Consider the following 19083-nt stretch of genomic DNA (forward strand, 5'->3'; position numbering starts at 1 on the left):
CCTAGAGGGGAGCACGGTCCCTGGAGCCCTGGGGGAGAGCCCTAGAGGGGAGCACGGTCCCTGGAGCCCTGGGGGAGGGCGCTGGGGGGAGCACGTTCTGCAGGTGGAGAACCTCTCCTGAGTGGACGCTGCTCTCCCAGCACCTCCAGCCCGACGCCCACCCTCAGCTGTGAAAGGAGCTGGGCCCGAGGGTTCCGATCGGACACTGCACGAGAGGGTCCTGCCCCAAGGGCCACGTGGACACACACGGCCTCGCCCACTCATCACCGGCCAGCCTCACATTTCCACACTCCCGCCCCAGAAAGGGTGGTGTTCTTAGGGCCTCCCACCTGCCACAGCCTCTGTATTTGGAAACGGCTGATGCTTCTGCATGTGGCCAGAGAAGCCATTAGCTCTGGGTACCCGCCGTCTGGGGGCCGCATGTGCCCTCACGAGGAGCACAGAGCTGCCGAGGGTGCCTCGCCTGAACCCAGGATTTGAATATGTTCCCGGGTGGGCAGGTGTCCCGGGCCTGGGCTCACGAAGAACAGGTCCACAAGTGGGGACACGAGAGTGGGGCCCCTCCTTGAGGTACACATGACCTGGCCACCGGGGCGTGGAGCTGGCCGGGGGACTGGCCTGCCCTTGCAGGAAGGCTGCAAAGCAAGGGTGTGTCCACCTCAGTCTTTAGCTGTGTGTGGCAGGACGGGGGTGGGGGGTGGGGGCACCTTCATGCTTATAGCGAGCACGTTGTCAGAGACCTCGAGGCAGCTCGCCCACGAGAGCAGAGGCAGGGGGTTTGGAAGACGCAGGGAAAGGCAGCATTACAACCACAGAGCACAGGACAGGAGCCCTGAGCGAGGCCCTCCCAGGACACGACGGAGGACGAACGACAGGCAGGCTCTGCCCCCACGGCCGCAAGGGGCACAGGTGCTCTGGGGCCTGGAGGGGGTTTCTGGCAGGAAACCCAGCCACCCAGCCGTGCCCAGTTCCCGTGAGACAGTTGCCTCGTTCCACAACAAATACACAACCAGCTAACGCGGACTCAGGGGGGCTCTACACAGATGCTCGGCCCCTGTCTGGCCCCGCGGTGCACACACCCATCTGTCCTGACTGTGGGTAGAGGCTGCCTGCTCCCCTGAGCTGAAGCAAAGCCCGACTTTGCGACCCTGAGGCCAGGGCCGGTGATGTGACCTGAGGCATCGGCACAGCCTGAAGGGGGAAACGTCCCCCCCCGCCCCACGACTCAGAAAAGCACAGGCACAGAAGGGATCCACGACTGCCCAGCCACGTCCCCGTTCTCAGCGGGACGACCTGGAAGCTCCCAGGGATGGAGAATGTTCCAGAAGCACATGATCAGTGGGGCGAGAATAACCTCTGGGCTCTTCGGGAGCCACGTCCCACCACCCATTTCCGGGGGACATCAGAGGGCTGTGGACCCTCACCGGTACTGGCCTGATCCTCTCTGAGACCCGAGGCCCCTGCGAGGCCCTGGGTCAGGGCACAGGAGTGGGGACACCCCAGGCCATGCTGGCCACCCCTCACTGCCTGGTGACACAGGCACTTCCCACACCGAGAAGCATCCGTGTACATGCACGAAGCCGAAGCGTGTGCGACTGAAAACTCTGCAAATACTGGGACCCAGAGGGTAGGGCGTGCTCCAGGCCGAGGGAGGCCCAGGGCACAGAGGGTCCTGTGGCATGTGGTGGTGTGGCTGGTGAACCCACCTGTAGGCCTGCAGCAAGAAAATCTTGTAAATGTTTGTATAAACCGTGTGGATGCTGTTTACCTGGGTCACAAAGAAAGAAAAACATTGCAAATGCCTCCGGAACATCAATTTCTGTCACCAGGTCAGATGGAGGCAGAAGGAAGTGGCCTGGGCGGCCCCGCCCTGCCATGGTGGCAGGGGCTGCTGGAGGGAAGGACAGTCAGGGAGGGACGGGACGTGAGCGCCCAGTGGCTCTAGAGCCTGAGCCCCAAGGCCTCGGACCCCCACCCCTCCGTGGGGAGGGACCCAGGTGCCCAGGACGAGGGGCCCAGGCGGGACTCAGGGCATTCATACCCGTGTGTTCACACTCGCGCACACACAAACACTCATGTATTTAACACGCGTAGCTCTCAGCGGGCCGGGCTGAGCTCGGGCACCTGCTGGCGCCCCCTGGCCGCGGGCTCACCTGCAGATCCAGAAACACAGCGCAGCACTTCAGCCGCATGACCGCAAGCAGCTTGCGACGCATGTTCCTCCCGGGCCTGGTGCCCTGGCTGAAGGTCAGGCTCGAGCGAATGGAGGTCTGGGCATAACTGCGGCACAGAGGGGAGCCCCTGAGACTCGAGAGCGGGGGCCCCCGAGACTCCAGCCCTCCGCACACGCCAGGCGCGCAGTCGGCCCGCCCGCACCCGGCCCCGCCCGCGTGTGAAGCCAGGGCCGGTGGCAGCGGCAAGACGGCACGAGGACTCAGACGGGGTGGGGCACCCACGCACCACAGGCATCTGGGTCACGGTGCGGGTCATTTACGTGTTTGTTATTAACAAATGGCACACAGCACCAGCAAGATCTGTGCGACTCAGCCAACACATTGACCACACGCAAGCACGCGCCTTCCTGGGAGAGGGTCCAGGCTGGCTGGGGTCTCGTCAGGCTTGGCCGGGCAGCTGGGGCCTTGAGGCCACAGCCTGGTGCTTTCCGACAGCCCCGAGGGCTTCTCGGAGGAGGAGGTTGCCCCACAGACAACCTGACCCCTCTGACGTGGTCTCAAGGTGGGAAATGTGGAGGACACGGGCAATGGGAGGAAAGTCACCCACTCGGCAGCAGTGACACCTGTGGGCATTCCAGCCACACCGCCTCCCTGCACCTGAGCCCCCAAAATGAGCCCTTGACCCGCGTGACATGTGTCCTGGGACGTGTTCCTTTGTACCAGCTTGGGACACACTTATCTCGAGTCCGAGTTCTCATCTTATTAAATGTTATTTGACAGCAATTTTTTAAAAACGTCTATATATTTTCAGAAAGAGAGAGGGGGACAGAACCCCAAGCTGGCTCCGTGCCGTCAGCGCAGAGCCTGACTCAGGGCTCGGACCCAGGACCCTGGAATCGTGACCTGAGTTGAAATCAAGAACCAGATGCTTAGTTGACTGAGCCACCCAGGCACCTCTTGACAGCAATTTTAATGGCAGAATAAGGTTTCTTCTTGGTGAGGCATCAACACCTACGCGGCCGCGATTTAGGTCGTTTCGTTGTTAGCTGTGCTAAGTCACGCGGCCCAAACGGTCAGGTGAAACCTCTGATAACATCCAGGAATTTTTTTCTTGAGGACGGGTTTCTGGATGTGCAGTTACCGGGAAAACGTATGACCGCTTCAAGGACCATGATGTGAATTTATTGCTTTCCAGAAAAGTCGGTCCAGTTTGCCCCACCCTCAGGAATGTGCCCACGAGGCTAGCCACAGCACTGCCGAGGGGCCCGAGGGACCTGACCGACGGGGCCTGAGCGCCCTAGGTGGGTGGGCAGAGCCTTCCGCCAGGGCCTCCACGGGCTGGTCCCGGCCGACCGCACTCAGGACCGCCGCCCTCTGCTCCGTGCCGGGTGGCTACCGTGGCCTCTTGCTGCCGTCTGCTACAAGCCCCCGCGTCCACCCGTGAAGAGCTCGGTGCACGGGAGCGAGAGTGCTGGAGCTGGGCCTGCGTTCGACTCCCGCTCCCTGCGGCTGGGTGACCCGGGGCAGGTCTCTAACCAGCCCCCGAAGGACATGCCCAAGACGCAGCTGTGGGCCCCAGACATCGGGTTCAGCGAGGACACGTGGCTGCGAGGTGGCCTTCCCTTCCCTGCTCACAGGTGCTCAGAGCTGCTCCCCGCCTCCCCCTGGCCTGAGGCCCACCCAGGCTGCACGCCCCATCCCCGCCCCCGGCACCAGGTAGGGTGGCCTCCACCCACCTGCTGCGCTGGGTCTGCTGTTTTGTCTCCTGGGCTCCAGGTGGCAGGGCTGGGGCCGACTCGCCCAGACATAAAGTCACCCTGGCTCCACCCGCCGCACCAAGGCGAACTCGCCTGTCACCGGGTGTGACTGCCCAGAACCCCCCCCACTCCCCCACCTCGCCTGATCTGGGGTTCCGGGAAGACTGGGAGGTCTGCGTTGTCACTGTCCTTCCCGAAACGGCGCTCACCCTCCTCCTCGGCCCGTCGAGCCCTTGCTTCGAGTGCCGTCGCGGGTTCCCAGGCACCTCTGCCTCCGCGGCTGGGCCTTTGGGGCCGCTTTTGTGAACGGGCACCTGCTGACGGGGCCTGCGGGAGCAGAGCTGCCCGGCGACACCCACCTGCTCTGGGGCATCGTCCTTACCCAGGGACAGTCCCCGGATGGGATGCTGTCCCCAAAATGGCCATAGCTTCTTGAGGAGCAGGACACTGACGTGCAGTTTATGACCAAGTGGTGTGGTTGGGGCACAGAGAGCCGGGCAGTGTGATGGGGCCCAGACGGCAAGGGAGGGCCGGAAGCCGGCAACAACCAAAGACAGGGGCGCGGGGGGAGGGGGAGAGGCCAGGGCCCCCCCGGACGGAGCACGGATGAGGGCCGGAGCGAGGGGCGGGGTCAGCAGGGCTGAGGCAGCGGGGAGCGTCTGCACCCGCTTCTCCCCGGAGAGCACCCCTAAAACGGGACCAAGTGTGACCGGGAGTGTTCAAGCCGGGACAGCTGGTCACCGACACAGCAAAGTGGAAGGCCCGCCATCCCCCGCTGCCTCGGAATCTGCAATCTGTACTTTTTATCCATAAAAAGGCAGATTCGTGCATCCACATCCACCTGAGTCTGTGTCCGCGCCAAGCCCGAGCTCAGCCTGGGAGCTCGCGGGCTCAGGGAAGCTGGCTGTCAGGGGTTCAACTGTGTCCCCAAAATCCATGTGTGGCAGCCCTAACCCACGCGACCCCACGGTCTTTAAGAAGTGATTAAGGCTAGGGCCATAGGCCCAGATCCAACAGGGCCGATGTCCTTAGAGGAAGAAAAAGACACCAGTGGCCCTTGAACACGGGGGGCAGGAGGTCCGAGGGGAGAGAGACCTCAGGAGAGACCAGCCCACCCGCACCTGGATCCCAGGCTCACGGCCTCCAGGATGTGAGTGCATGAACACCTGGTTTAGCGGCCCTGTCCGTGGCATTTTTCCCGGCAGCCTGAGGTGCCACGGTATTGTGTCCAGAGCAGCCCCATGCTCCACGGCCCCGCTCCCGAGGGGTAAAGGCGACCCAGCGAGGCCACGGTGGCCGTTATGGCATGTGCCCTGGTCCTAAAGAGACCTGTGCCCAGCAGGTCCCCACAGAACACACTGGTGACCCCCAAGTCTGCCGCACAAATTCCTGTTGCCAGGAACAAGCCCAGGAAACCGCTCACCTGGCGAGTGCCCACCGCGCCCTCTGAAGCTGGGCACCCCTGGCCTGAGCTCTCGGGGTCACGCGGAGGCAGGAACGGGGAGTGCCGACCCGCGTCACACGCACCTGGAGTAGTCGCAGAACACCTCCAGGGTCCGCGTGTCCAGCAGCAAACCGCACCAGGGGAACAGGCAGTGGGCGGGCAGCTGGAGGGGGGCCGCACTGCCCGGGGCGCCGGTGTCCACGGGGAAGTTCACTGCCGTCTTCTGCAAGTTGGCTGTGCAGCCATACTCAGGAACACCGCTGACCAGGGTCCTGGGGCAGAGAGGCCGCATCAGCCACCCGGAGGGGGTCTGCAGGCCCCAGCGAGGTGCCCGAGGAAGCCAGGCAGGGCCCTGCTCTGACTCCAGGGGCCCGTCCCCACAGGCTTCTGGGTGAGCGAGGCCAGCGCCCAGAGCAGGGTGGCTGGGCCGGGGAAGGGTTGAGGCTGAAACCTGGGGGACGAACAGACACCAGACGACCCTGGTCCCAGGTCCCAGGCCCCAGGTCCCAGGTGGGCTGTCAGCTCGGGACCAGCTGACCATGGGGGAGGCGGGGCCCGGGGGGCAGGCCGAGCTCAGGGGCTGAAACCCTCTTGGGGACAGCCAGCCGCGTCCACATGTACAGCTACAGGTCACGGTGTCACAGTGGCGGCTGACAAGGTCCACAACTGTAATATGCCAGTTTTAAAGGAAGTGACTGTCTGCCATGGGGCGGGCTCTGCATCAGGAAGGGCCTGACACACAGGATGGGTGAACCAAGGAGGGAGCGTCTTCCTGAGGCCACAGCCCCAGCGCCTGCCCCGTGGACCTCCGGCCACCAGGCCCACCCACGCCGGTGCCAGGGCTGAATGAATCCTCAAAAATCTCCCCCTGGACACAGGATGTCTGCCCCAAGTGGTCTGCATCCTGGGTGGAACCCCGACATACACTGAGCCACCTGCCTGTAGCGTCACCCCTAGAACTTTCTGTGATGGCAGCAGGACCCCGTGCGGAACCCCCAGGCAGCCACTGGCCACGTGTGGCTAAGGAGCTCTTAGAACATGGCTGTGCCCGAGGATCCGAATTTGTCATTGGGCTGAACTCTGAGGAGTGCACATTTGTGGGAATCCTGCCCCGGGGCTGCCGGGAACCCCTGTGGGCAGGCTCGGGGTGCAGGGACGCTGCCCAGATGGCTCTGTCCAACGATAGCACAGTGACCGGAGCAAACACCCCTGGGTTTAATGATCTTCTCCTTCTCCGGAAAAGCACACTTGAAAATCAGCCCCGGATTCCTGGGGCCCCGGAGGGGCAGTGCTGGGGATGCCCTTCCCAAGGCAAGGACCCCAAACTTGAGACTTCACTCTGGAGAAATGAGCCGGCCCCCCACATGTTCACTCTGCAGAAATGAGCCAGCCCCCTACGTGGTCCCAGGCCCCGGAGCACCGTTGAGCCCGCTGTCCCTCCCACGTGGCCTGCAGAGAGAAAGATGCCCCAGGAGCCGTATGGGCAGGTGCAGCCCTCACCTCTCTTCCCTCCGTGTGTGGCACAGCCCCATCGGGGGTGTCCCTGCCCCCTCTGCTGTCTGCCCAGAACAGCGCACACCCTGACTTGCAGGGGGCCTCCGGGGACACAGTCCCCGCCCGCCCGGCCACCCAAGCCCGCTTCCCCCCACCCACAGCAGCACGCACGCCTGCCGCCACGCCCGTGGCTCCAGCCCCCTCGAGGCTCAGCGAGCGTGGCTGCCGCCTGGCTCTCAGGACAGCCGGGACGCGCAGTGCGCCGTTCGCCCGAGGCTGGGGCACTTGGGAGGCACGGCCGCCAGGCGAGAATTACTACTACTCCGCCCGTCGAGTCGGCGAGGGCTCATGAGCCACAGCCGTGCCGTGGGACACGGGCAGCGCCCCTACCTGAGAAAGGCTTGGGCTTGCGCCAGGTGAGGCGTGACCAGCAGGAAGTCGTCCACCAGACGCAGGAGCACCCTACGAGAGGACCGCCCAGCACTGCAGCGGGGGACCCCGTGTCGGGGTTCACCAGGACGGGAACGAAGTAACTCTCTCCAGAGAACCTGACCCAAGGCTCGCACCTCGGGTGGGGCGGGGCGAGGTGGGGGAGGCCGGGCAGCGGCCGGGCTCTGGGGCCAGGGTGCGGCTCCTGTGGGAGCCCGAGCCTTGGCCACATCCGCAGCCGCTTACGAGCCTGTGTTCACGACCTGCTAGCAAGCACCACCACGTGACCCGACACAAAGACGAGAGGGTGGCCCGTCCGCGTCAAGAGGACCTGAGACAGGAGGCGGCTGGAGGCAGGACCACACACACACACACAAAGGGGACCCGTACCCGTCCTGCTGGATCCCGGAAAACAGCCTGCTCTCCATGTCCCCGTAGCACAGGCTGCAGAGCAGAGTGGACAGGATGGAGCCCTGGGGGATCCCCTGACACTGCACGTAGGACCTGGGGGATGGGACGTGGGTAGCAGCGGGTGGCAGCAGGCCACAGCGGGCCTCCTGTACCTCCCGCAGACACGCAGGCACGCAGACCTGGGGGCGTGTGAACCGGTCTGTTCACACATGCGATGGCCACAAGGGGCTCGACCCTTTTCGTAAAGATCAGAGCAGACAGCAAGTGGGTGTCACGGGTGTGGCCCTGTCCACGGAGAAAGTCCCCTTCTGACCTCAGTGCCACTCACATGCACGTGCAGGTGCACTTCCTTCATCAAGGCTCACCTTGCTGTGCACTTGTGAGGGTGCTTTTCAGGAAGATGCTGGCTTATCCTCCTCACGTAGTTACGTTTTAATAAGAACTACGGTCATTCATAACATAACAGCCCCTCCCAGAAAGCTTCCCACCCTTAGTGCACAGGGCGTGGTCCCACGGAAGGTGCCCACCCTCCAGGCCGACCTCCAACGACCTTGGCTGTGAGCCTGAACCCCCAGGACCTGCTCTCAGCAGACGCACCCTGGGGTCCTCGTACAATTGCTTACCCAGGGAAGCTAAGTCTTGTTTGCACAGACAGAAAAATTATCTACCAGCATTTAAACGCCAAAGGGCTTCTGGAACCCCGGGAGCCTCGCTTCTGCTATGCCAGCCGAGTGGCCACAGCGCCTGTCCGGACCGTGACCCCACCCAGCACAGAGGGTTTCACAGGACGGGAAGGTGCCAAGGACCCAACTTACTTGCCCCCGATCCTGATGACGTGGTTGTGCACCAGGCGCAGGAAGAGGTGGAAAAGGCTGTGCCCAGTCTCGTTCAGAGAGGAGCTCTGGGGGAACAAAGGGAGACACGGGCGGGCGAGGGCGCGTGACGCACACAGGCAGGTGCACCGTGCCAGACGCTGCTCCGGGCGGCCCGTGGCCCCGGCCGGGCTCCAGCCACGCAGGCCCAGACGGCACGCGTCAGGGTGTGACCTGCATCACCCGGTGGGGCCCCGGCTGCGGAGAAGGGGTCGGGACGTCAGAGCCTCAGTGGGGGGGCCGGCTTGTCCCTGGTAACTGGTTCTGCACAAACCAGTTATGGTGCTGCGTGGGCTGGTCCGTCACTGAGGGCCCCGCACTCAGGAACAGCCCCTGCTTACACGCAGGAAAAACGGGTTCCCACTAGGTGGTCGATCCCAGGTGGGGCTACAGAGCAAGTCCGACTTGTCCCAAGGAAGGGGGCACCTGTTCCTTCAGCCTTGGTCAAAGCTGAGGGGAAGGACGTCTAGCAAACTGAGCTGCAGCAGAGAACCTGGCCAGGTGGGAAAGGGAGACAGGCAGCCACAGGCAGCTACAAGCCTCCGCCAGTGTGGTTCACTAGGAGGCTGCCCTGGGGGCTCCTCCGGCCGGACGGCGGCCTCAGCCACGTCCACGCCCCACGCTGGCAGCGAGCTGCGTGCCTGACCCCCACCTGTTCGATGACCACGGCATCCCTCAGGGAGCTTGTCTCCTGTAGATGCTCCACGAACTGTCTCATGTAAGGCTGGAGGTCCACGAAGGTGCACACCTGCTGGCAAAGAGGAGGGGGCGTGAGACGGGTGCACACCCCCCGAGGCCGGGAGACCTAGTCGCAATGAGGGGCAGGCAGGCGCCGTCTGACAGTGGAGGTTGGGAACGGCCCCGGGAGCAGGTCACGGCCACAGACCGCAGAACAGCCCCTTGGTCACCCCCTGACAACCGAGGCCATGCCGAAGGAAGCCGCTGGGGGTCCAGTCTTTGGGGGCAGCCCGCCTTCCCGAGACGCCTCTGTCGTGGCAGGTGGAGCCCGAGCGGATGGCGGTTGGGGTCCGGGGCCACCTAAGCAGCCAGGATGGACGGGGGCAGGTCCGGGGAGGAGGGACTTCAGGGAAACGAGCCGATGCCGTGATTCCCTCCGGAGTCCTACCACCCCTCAGTGCTAGGTGCCCGAGGGGCTTGCTCCGGCTGCACAGGGCAATGACCACAGCCCGCAGCTGCCACCTGGGGCCTGGAGGGAGGAAGCCAGGTGAGCACAGGGGGCAGCGGTGGGAGGAGGGGGCTCCCCGGCGAGCACAGGGGCCTGGGAAGAAACACCCGCACCACAGACACCCTCGGTGTGGAACACAGGCCCCTCTGGGTCTTACGTGTCTTTTGAAGGACTTGCGGACGTGCCCCTGGGCGGTTCTCTGGACCACTGCATACTGGCGCACGCAGTACGTGTTTTCTTGAGGCCTGATCACGTTGGCAATCACCTCCACCAGCTTGTCCTGAGGGAGGGCATCGTAGGCCCCCGTCACGTCCACCTGTGTGGGAATGGAGGTGTCTGTTTACGGCTGCTTGTGTGCTCACCCGGCCCCCGGGGTTCCCAGGTCCTGCCATCGGCAGACCCAGGTAAGAGACCCTGACGCCCACTGACAGCCCCATTGCCCCCGCACACGCCTGCCCCGTGGCCCCCAGACTCGGCACCCCAGCGGAGGCCTGCGTCCTTCCAGGTTCCCCGAGACGTGACGTGGCTCCACCGAGGGGCGCCTCACTGGGGCGAACGCAGGGGCCTGAAGGCCAGCCGCTCCCACCCCCTGGCCAGAGCCCACGGTGCAGGGCCAGCTGGTGGGGGGGGGGGCCGCTCCCATGGGCCTCGTGTCCCCGGCTGGCTCTCCCTCTGGTACGGTGGGACCGGAGCCAGGTGCCCACCTTGACAAAGTACAGCTGGGGCGCTGGGTCCTGAGCCCGCACGCGCAGCACAAAGCTACGCCAGACCCTGTGGATGTCGTCCATGCCCAGCACAGAGGCCCCTAGGAGGCTGGGCCGCCGGGCCCGCTCGTAGTTCAGCACGCTGAACAGGTTCTTCACTTGCGAGGTGAGGTGCCGGACCTGTGGGGCCAGCCAGGCACACGGGCAGCGTCGTCAGAGAACTCCAGGCAAAAGGGGGCCCGGGTCGGACCTCCCCGCCCCCACCTACCGGGCCCCCAGAGAGGAGGCGGCTCCCTGCCTCTGCACGGCCCCTCACCCACCCAGCGCCCAGAAGGGCCAGATGGCCGATCCCACCATGCCCCACCCCCAGCCCCTGGGGCCTCCCTGGGACCTGTCCCACGATCCTGGAAACTACGTATACAAACTGCAGCTGGTGACAGGGCTCACCCTTCACCTGCTGAGCCCCCGGCCACAGATGGGGGGTGGGGGGACACCTTGGGCATCTCTTAAGACAGGCCTGCCACTGAGCTCCTTCTCCACACCTGGATGGATGGCCCACCCGTGGTGCTCTGCCCTCCTGTGGATCTGGCAATGCCACAGGCCCCTCTCTGGGCCTCCTGTCGGCCTCAAAACCAAGCTGGGGTTTAAATGCACTTTGCTTAGAAATGAAACAACAGCGATGACCTTCTTGTCTCTGCGGAACGTTCTGGCTCCCACAACGTAGTCCATGTTCACGATTGGCCGAAGCCCACTGGGCTTGGGGAGGAAGCGGAGTTTGGATGTCAGCAGAGTGGGTCTGGCTTCCTGGTGTCTCCTGACCTCTGCTTCTGACAGTTCTCGAAGATGCACACTATTGAAGTGTTGTCTGAAACAGAGAACCTCGTGGGATACGGCTCAACAGCCTTGCCAGAGCCCAGGGTGGGCAAGCCTGGAACAGAGCACCAGTGCTCGCACGTTGGCACAGTCAGGCGCCCGGCAACCCAGGATGCTGTGGCCGTGGCCGTGGCCGGCTGCCTGCTGGAGCGCCCTCCCACCGAGGGTGCCAGGACACCTGCTTCCTTCCAGCACAGAGCCGCCAGTGGCACAGGCTGGGACCAGGCGGGACCTTTGGGCAAGGGTAGGGGGAGGCGGTGACTGGTGTGGCCCCCACAGGGGAAGAGAATCATCTCTCTGTGGACCTGTCGGCTCGTCACCTGCGACCTTCACCCTTTCCCCCAAAACCACCCACAGGCAGGGGCAGGTGCTCCCTGGGCTGGTGGCCCGCCCAGCCCACCGTGGTAGTCACATGCCCCCCGGGGCAGGGGGATGGTTTCCACAGTCCCCGCAAGAAGCCTCACTGGCTGCTTTGGGTCTGGTACCAGGAAATATTTAAGTTATTAAATAGGCCGTGCTGTCTATTAACTCAAACCTACGATAAAGGGCTCCAGACCCTCTTCCAGATGCAGGAGGACACGGGCCCCAGCGCCACGTGGCTCAGGGGACTCCGGCCCAACCTCCTCCGCAGAAGACATCTCGACTCAGGTCGTGGGCTTGACCCACATGCCAGACACGGCTCAGCACCCCTGGTCCCGCCATTAGGGTCCTTGCCAAGGCCCGAGAGGACGCTGGGCACATCGGCCGGGCTGCAGAGATGCAGGGCTCGGGTTTCCAACAGTCACGCCATCCCCTGACCGGACCCCGTCCAGCCTACGTTCACCACAATCCTTCAGTCCTTTACGTAAAACAGCCTCTGGGCAGCGGAGACAGATGTAGCAGCCACCTGGAGGCCACTCAAGCGGGAGCTTACTGCGTCGGGGCAGTTTCACGAAGATGCCTCTGTCCCCAGACACTTCCCCCAGGTACGTTGTCAAATAGGCCAGGTTTTACCAACTTGTGACACAGTCCCATTTATTCTGTGTGAACTAAAACAGAATCTGAGCCGTAGGCCAGGGGTGAGCCAACAACCTGCCTGTACGGTTGTTTCCACTCGGCACAAACTTGTGCTTTTGAGACCCTAGAGCCCAGCTGGCCCAAACTCTGACTGCACAGGTAAGCGGCGGCGGGAGGGGGCTGGTGCCAGGAGTCTGTGCCCAGCGTGGCTCCCCCAGCAAGGGGCCCGCAGGGAGCCCAGAGCCCGCTGGGTGGGCAGGACTCGGGACTCTCATCTGCACGGACCGGACAAGACACGACCGAGTGACGCTAAGACACCTGATTCCTATGCTCTGCAACTGGCTCCAGATACTCTTCCGGTAGAAGAAGAGCCGGTTCTTCTGAAATGTGGTTTCCGTGACGTAAAAAAAGGACTTGAGCAGCTCAACCACGTACGTGCCCATCAACCAGCACAGGAGCTTGGCCAGGACCTCCTCTCTGCGGCGGTGTTCGGCGGCTGGGACACAGCGGGCCCCTGAAACGGGAAAAGGCACAGAACCCGGCCTCGGCCTCGTGCCCGGTGAGCTCCCCTAGCTGGCATTGCCCGTGGCGGCCACCACTGGCTGCTTGAAAGGGGGCGGGGGGCCTGGGACGCAGCCAGAGGAGGGGCGCACGTCAGTAATGATGCTCCTCGCGATCATGTGCCGAGGGGAGAATGTTCTGGGCACGCTGGGCTTTAAGAAAAGACATCAGTAGGGGCGCCTGGGTGACTCAGTCGGTGAAGCATCTGACTTCCGCTCAGGTCATGATCTCGCGGTCCGTGAGTTCGAGCCCCGCATCGGGCTCTGTGCTGACAGCTCAGAGCCTGGAGCCTGTTTCAGATTCTGTGTCTCCCTCTCTCTCTGACCCACCCCGTTCATGCTCTGTCTCTCTCTGTCTCAAAAATAAATAAACGTTTTAAAAAAAAATTTTTTTTTAATTAAAAAAAAAAAAAAAAGAAAAGAAAAGACACCAGTAGATTAGCTCCACCTCTCCTTGTTTACTTTGTAACGTGGCTACCAGAAAGCCGAATTACCCGTGCCCCCGTTACGTTTCTACCGGCCAGAGATGGCGAGGCTCCATCATCAGTCCCGGCTTACAAGCAGGGTGACGGAGAAGCAGAGACGTGCTCTCCACACGGTGACGCATGGACGCTAAGCGGCATCACCAGCCGCAGCAGGACCCAGAAATGCCTGTGGTTTCCCAGGCTGAACTTGTGAAGGTTCAGACAAGCAGAGGTGGCCACACAGGAGCTAAGGGCGCCCAGACGCCGTGGGGCCGCGAACACTCACACGGGGCTGGGGACGCACACCGGGGCCCCCTTGCCTCCTCGGGACGCACGCCAGGGGCCCAGGGACATGAACCAGGGCCCCCCACCCTGTGGGACGCACAGCAGGGGACGTGCACCCAGAAACGTCACGAGTAGGTCTCACAGGGTGAGAGGCGGTGGCATGTATATGGCTGGGGGCTTCACCACCAATAACTGACACAGAAGAAACCGTAAAGGAGAAGAAAGGGGGTCCAGAAGCTGGTCTGGGACAGAGGACACAACGGTGAAAGAGGGCAGGGCGGGGGACAAAGCTCGCCCACGCTGACCACAGAGCACACAACGACCCCCAGCTTGGGACAGAGCTAAGGCAGTTGGGAAACCGAGGTGGGGGTTAGGCCCTTGTGCTGCTCAGGGGGAGGGAAACCGAGAAGACGCAGAGCACGGGGGCAGACCGGGAAGGAGGACCCGCGTGGGAAAGGCGGCCGGATCGGGAAGAAAGGGGGGGCATCCGGGCTCAACTGTGGTCACGGGAAAGACACGAGAGCCTGCAGGCCAGTGGCAGAGATCACCAGGCTGGACGGCAGGGAGGATGAACACTCCAGCTGGTGCTGCTGGTCTGAGCCAAACCACGAGGCTGTGGGAGGGCCAGGCACGAGCTGCAACGGATCAGAAGTGTGCACGAGGCAAGCACCCTCCCAGAGAGAGCCAGCGGGCGCCCTGCAGGCACGAACACACACTTCAAGGGAACAGGCACTCGGAGGCGATCGTCAGGGACATCAGGATTCTGAAATGTGCTCCCACCTGATAAAACCTACAAGCCCACCCCCGAGGATGCCCACACCCCCGTCAGCGCCTCCCCTCGGGGAGGGAGACGCCTGGGGCACAAGCACCACAACCTGCCGCGGGCGACCAGCTGCCCACGGAACACACGTCTGCACACGGAACACGTGTCTGCACAGCTTCAGAGAAATGGGTCTAACACACACACTGCTGCACAGCTCCTGTTGTCAATAAGACCAGTAACAAGCAGCTGAATAACTGGCTGATGGAGACTGAAATGGGAACACGATGCATCACGTGGAAACCTGGGGCACAGCTAAGGCACAGCCAGGAGGGAATCACAGCCGCTCACCCCTGAGAAGTTAGGAAGGGAGTCCGGGTGGCCCTGGGGGAAGGTGGGATGCGGCCCCCAGAGACCCAGCTGAGCCGGTGAGGCCCTGAGACAGCATTTTCTACTCCAAGGGTCAAAGGGGCCCCGGCGGGGGGTGGGGGGCACACTCCCACCCACAGTTAGGAAAAGCCATCGCGTGGTCACAGAGAAGTCAACGGGACGGGATGACGGGAGCAAAGCACAGCCTACAAGAGCCACGTGAGCCCAGGGTAAGGAGACAAGGGCAGCCGCCAGCCCATGGTAGGTTCCGGGGAACAGGCAGTGAGTGGGAGGTGCTGAGGCACCTCCAGAGTTTCCACCAGGAATTCGCTGTGTGACGTCTAGCAACACCCGGAGGCAGACGTGGACAGCCCGGCCGTCTGGCCACCAGGGACGGGGATCAGGTTTCTGACGGGAGTCAATAGGCAGGACAACGGTCAGGGCTGGCTTGACAGAGGCAAGGGAGCCCGGGAGCTGCGAACTGAGCACCTGCACAGAGGAAGGGGTGCTCCAGCAGTGGGGGGGGGGGCCCCCGGGGTGCAGGGGGTGAGAAGACACGACCGCCAGAGCAGAGCTTAGAGACCAAGGCTGTTCCTGCATCGTTTATCCGGCCCGGTGGGCAACTGGTGCGACCACAGCCTTGGGAAGGAGCCGATGGCCAGAGCCACAGCTCGAGTGTGCAGGGACACAGGGAGGTGCAGGGGCTCGGCCCCCCCCTCCCCAGGGGAGCACCAGCCCCCTTCCGTGTGCGGTGCACAGAGGCAAGGCAGACCTCGTGTGAAGCTGGGACAGAGCCACAGAACTCAACCCTTTGCACAAAGCGAGCCACGGCCCGAGAGCGCAAGCCCTGTGGAGGCTTGTCCGAGGGTGCCGGACCCTTCGAGGCCCATCCACGTGGCACGGGGCAGGGAGCCGCTGGTTATGGATACATCAGCACGTCAGGCGAGAACGTTCTAGAGATCTGCCGTGTGACAGGACGCTTACGCTCGGCAGTGTCTCCTGCACCGTCATTTGTCGGGAGAACGGGCCGCTGCTGTGTGTTGTTCTCCCAGTTTAAAAAAAAACAACTTACAAACCCAACTTATCAGAAGGTCGCCCTGGCTGCCTGCCATCAGCTGGCCCCAGAGCCTCCAGGGAACTGCCCCCCGCAGAGGCCACTGGAAGGGAGGTCTTTGGAGATGGCCAGCCCTCCCCACCACCGGAGCCTGCGACATACAGCCCAGCTGCCAACCTCCGCAGTCTTCTTCGATCTAGACGTCTGGGAGCTCGGGGGAGGCCAAGTGGCAGACACCCGGTCTGTCCTGGCTGGTCCCTGGCACTCCGGGCACCAGTGTGCCGAGGAAGAGGGTGCTGGCCGGCAGGGGGCTGGATGGTGGCTGGACGGGAGAAAACTCAACATCAAGCCCAGACAACGAAAGCGGGAGGGAGGCCGCGGGCCCAGCTTCAGAGTCAAGGCCCCGCAGGCGGCCCACTTCCCTGAGGCAGGAGAGCACCCCGCTGCTCCCCGGGGACCCCCTTGTTCCAAAAGATGGGGCTGGGGCCCCATCCTCCTCTGCCAGCCCTGCCTTGGCGTTCGGACCCGCATGCTGGCTGAGCGGATGTGTGTGGAAACCCTGGAGCCTCATCTCCCGCCCCCAGAGGAGCGGACTCTCATCCCAGCGGCCACTCCTATCCGTGCGGCGCCGTTTCAAGGTGCTAAACCTTGAAGTCAAAAAGGACGACGAACAACGTGCAGGTACGCTCGTGAGAGCTTCTGGACACTTCCGTCTGTTGCCATAGCCCTGCCCGTGTGTGTGTCACATCTGATCACTGCTTGTCCCTGGCACCCAGGGCCTGCCTGAATCCGTCAGAACCTCGAAGGTGCATGCAAACAGGCCGGGAGGGGGTCCGAGGTGGAGTCAGGTGGACCGCCCACCTCAGGCAGGAATCCCCTGGGCGGGAAGGCTGGGAGGGGTCCAGCAGGCACCTGCTCGCCCGGGCTCCTCACCTGGGCTCCCGCGCAGCCAGGCACAGTCCTGCACCCGCATCTTCCAGGTCAGCTCCTGCAGCGAGAGCTTAGCGTGCTTCCCCAGGGAGACGAACTTCTTCACGTTCCTCAAGAAGCGGCGCCGGTTGTGCCCGGAGCCCCAGAGTCCAGCGGGCACGAGCCTGCACAGGCAGGCCCGCAGGAAAGCGTACACCTGCCAGGGGCTGCTGTGCTGCCGGAGAAGCTGGAGCAGGCCTCCGGGGGCTCCCGGGGGCCGCCCCAGGGCGCAGCCGCCCGCCCCCCGGCCGGCCCGGTCGCTAGACCCCTCCGCAGGGGCCGGGGCTCGAAGCGGGCAGTGCGTCCTGAGGAGCGCGTCGTAGGGGCACCGGGCGTGGTTGGCAAGCAGCTCTCGGAACAGGGGCCGCATCCGCCAGTAGCGAGCGGGCAGGCGGCGAGTCCTGCGGGCAGCCCCTGGCCGCGGAGACTTAGAGCCCAGAAAGATGGCCTCCAGGAGTGTCCGGGCCCCTGTCAGGCTAGGCTGCAGGGCACTGAGCAGGAAGGAGGGGCGCAGCCGCTCCTTGCCTCCCGGGCAGTAGAGGAAGTGCTTGGTCTCAGGGTGTGATAGGTGTGATAGGGGCCCGCCCTGGGGCCGAGACTGCTGTGCGCCTGCTGCGGAGGTGAGCCGAGTCCCAGGGGGCCCTCCCTCCCCGGAGTTGGCCTCCGCGGCGGCCCTGGCAGATGTCACTGCGCCAGGTTCGCCGCCACTCAGCCCGTGGGCCCTGCCCGGGGGGGGCCCGGGAAGACGGCCTTCCTGGCCCCCGCTCGGACTCTGGGGTCACGTCGTGCCTGGGCCTCTTGGCTAGAGGCGGGCTGCTCCCGCCGCCACCCCGACGCCGCCTCGCGCCCGCGTTTCGGGCCTGGCGCGTGGGTCTGAGGTCCATCCGGGTCCCAGGCCGGTGGCCGGAGGTGGCGAGGGGCCGAGTGGCGGCAGGTGCACAGAGGTCGTAGAGCGGCGTCCCGCACACCTGATAGGCGCAACTCGGGGCCACCAGAAGGTAGAGCGCGCAGCGCGTCAGCAGGTGGGCGAGCACATCGTCGCCCACACGGCGCAGCAGCAGCCCCCAGGCGCCGCTGCCGCGCAGGGTCTCGGTTACCGTGTTGGGCAGGTAGCTGCGCACGCTGGTCGTGAAGGCCACTGGCGGCCCGCCGCGGGCCCCGTCCAGCAGGGCGAAGCCGAACGCCAGCACGTTCCTGGCGCCGCGTTCGCAGAGCCTCTGCACCACCCTGGCCACCAGCTCCTTGAGGCAGGACACCTGCGGGGTGGAGGGGTCCTGAGGTGCTGGGGACGGAGGCGCCCCGGGGCCTGAGCGCGCAGCCCTCCCTCTCCCACCCCGGCAGGCCCGAGCGGGGTCCCCAGGGCAGCCCACCTGGCGGAAGGACGGGCCGACGGGGGCCGGCCGCGCGTCCCAGGGCACGCACACCAGGCACTGGGCCACCAGCGCGCGGAAGGCCGCCGGGTCCCCGCGCCGCACGAGCCGCCGGCCTTGCGGCCCCAGGCGCCGCATGAAGGTAGCCAAGGGCAGCACCTCGCGGTAGCGGCCACGCAGCAGGGCGCGCACCGCTCTGCACCTGGGCGCGCGCGGCATGGTCGGGGAGGGGCGGGGTCCGCGGGAGGAAGGGGCGGGCCCGGAGGGGGGGGTGAGGGTGTCGGTGCGAAGAGGCGGGGCTTCGCGGAGGAAGGGGCGGGGCCTGGCCGGGGAGGCGCCTTTCGGGGTGTTCGCATCAAGGTGTGGCGAGTCCCCTGCGTCCCTTGACCGCAGCCTCCCCGCCCAGGGACCACGAGCCCTTCCAGGACGCTGCGGTCCCAGCGAGGGTCGCACAGTGGGCAGCGATGGAGTCAGGGGGATCACCTGGGGAGTACCCCGGGGGGAGCGCTAACGTGGGCCACCTGGTGCGCGCTCAGCGCCTCCTGAGAGGGGCCTGTGGTTTGTCACTGTCACGTAGGCCGTGGCCCAGGCACTGAGCTGGGGCTCCAGCCGGGGGTGGGAGTGGGGTGGAAGGAGCAGGGTTGCAAATGTGCGAAGATGCGCAAGGACCAGGGTCGTCAGCGCTGGTCCACGTGGGCCTGGGGGGTAACTGAGGGCGGTGGGCAGTGAGCTGGTGGCGGCAGCACTTAGCTGCTGGCACGGCCGCCTCCTGACCTGAGCTGTGGGCTTTCTTTTTCAGGTTCTTAGGCTTCTGTTGCCCCACCGTAAACAAAAAACCTAAATCAGTTCCCTCCTAAACCATGTCCAGACAGGAAGGGGAGAGATCGGAGGCCCACGATCCCCGCGGCATCA

The 19083-nt window shown here is 64.4% G+C and overlaps 1 protein-coding gene across 1 annotated transcript; it reads right to left on the minus strand.

Moving 5' to 3' along the window:
• Positions 1 to 7: 7 nt before the first annotated feature.
• On the minus strand, positions 8 to 18396 carry TERT (telomerase reverse transcriptase). The gene is given in 14 exon segments (XM_040493382.1): positions 8 to 1768; positions 2154 to 2280; positions 5459 to 5647; positions 7260 to 7331; positions 7689 to 7802; positions 8525 to 8610; positions 9234 to 9329; positions 9925 to 10083; positions 10472 to 10651; positions 11156 to 11336; positions 12659 to 12854; positions 16766 to 17534; positions 17536 to 18057; positions 18172 to 18396. Coding segments are annotated over 14 exon segments (3258 nt in total). The 5' UTR covers positions 18391 to 18396; the 3' UTR covers positions 8 to 1420.
• Between the last annotated feature and the right edge of the window lie 687 nt (positions 18397 to 19083).

This window comes from Herpailurus yagouaroundi, unplaced genomic scaffold (assembly GCF_014898765.1).
Source record: "Herpailurus yagouaroundi ecotype Mexico unplaced genomic scaffold, PumYag 29, whole genome shotgun sequence".
In the NCBI taxonomy this organism is placed as follows: Eukaryota; Metazoa; Chordata; class Mammalia; order Carnivora; family Felidae; genus Herpailurus; species Herpailurus yagouaroundi.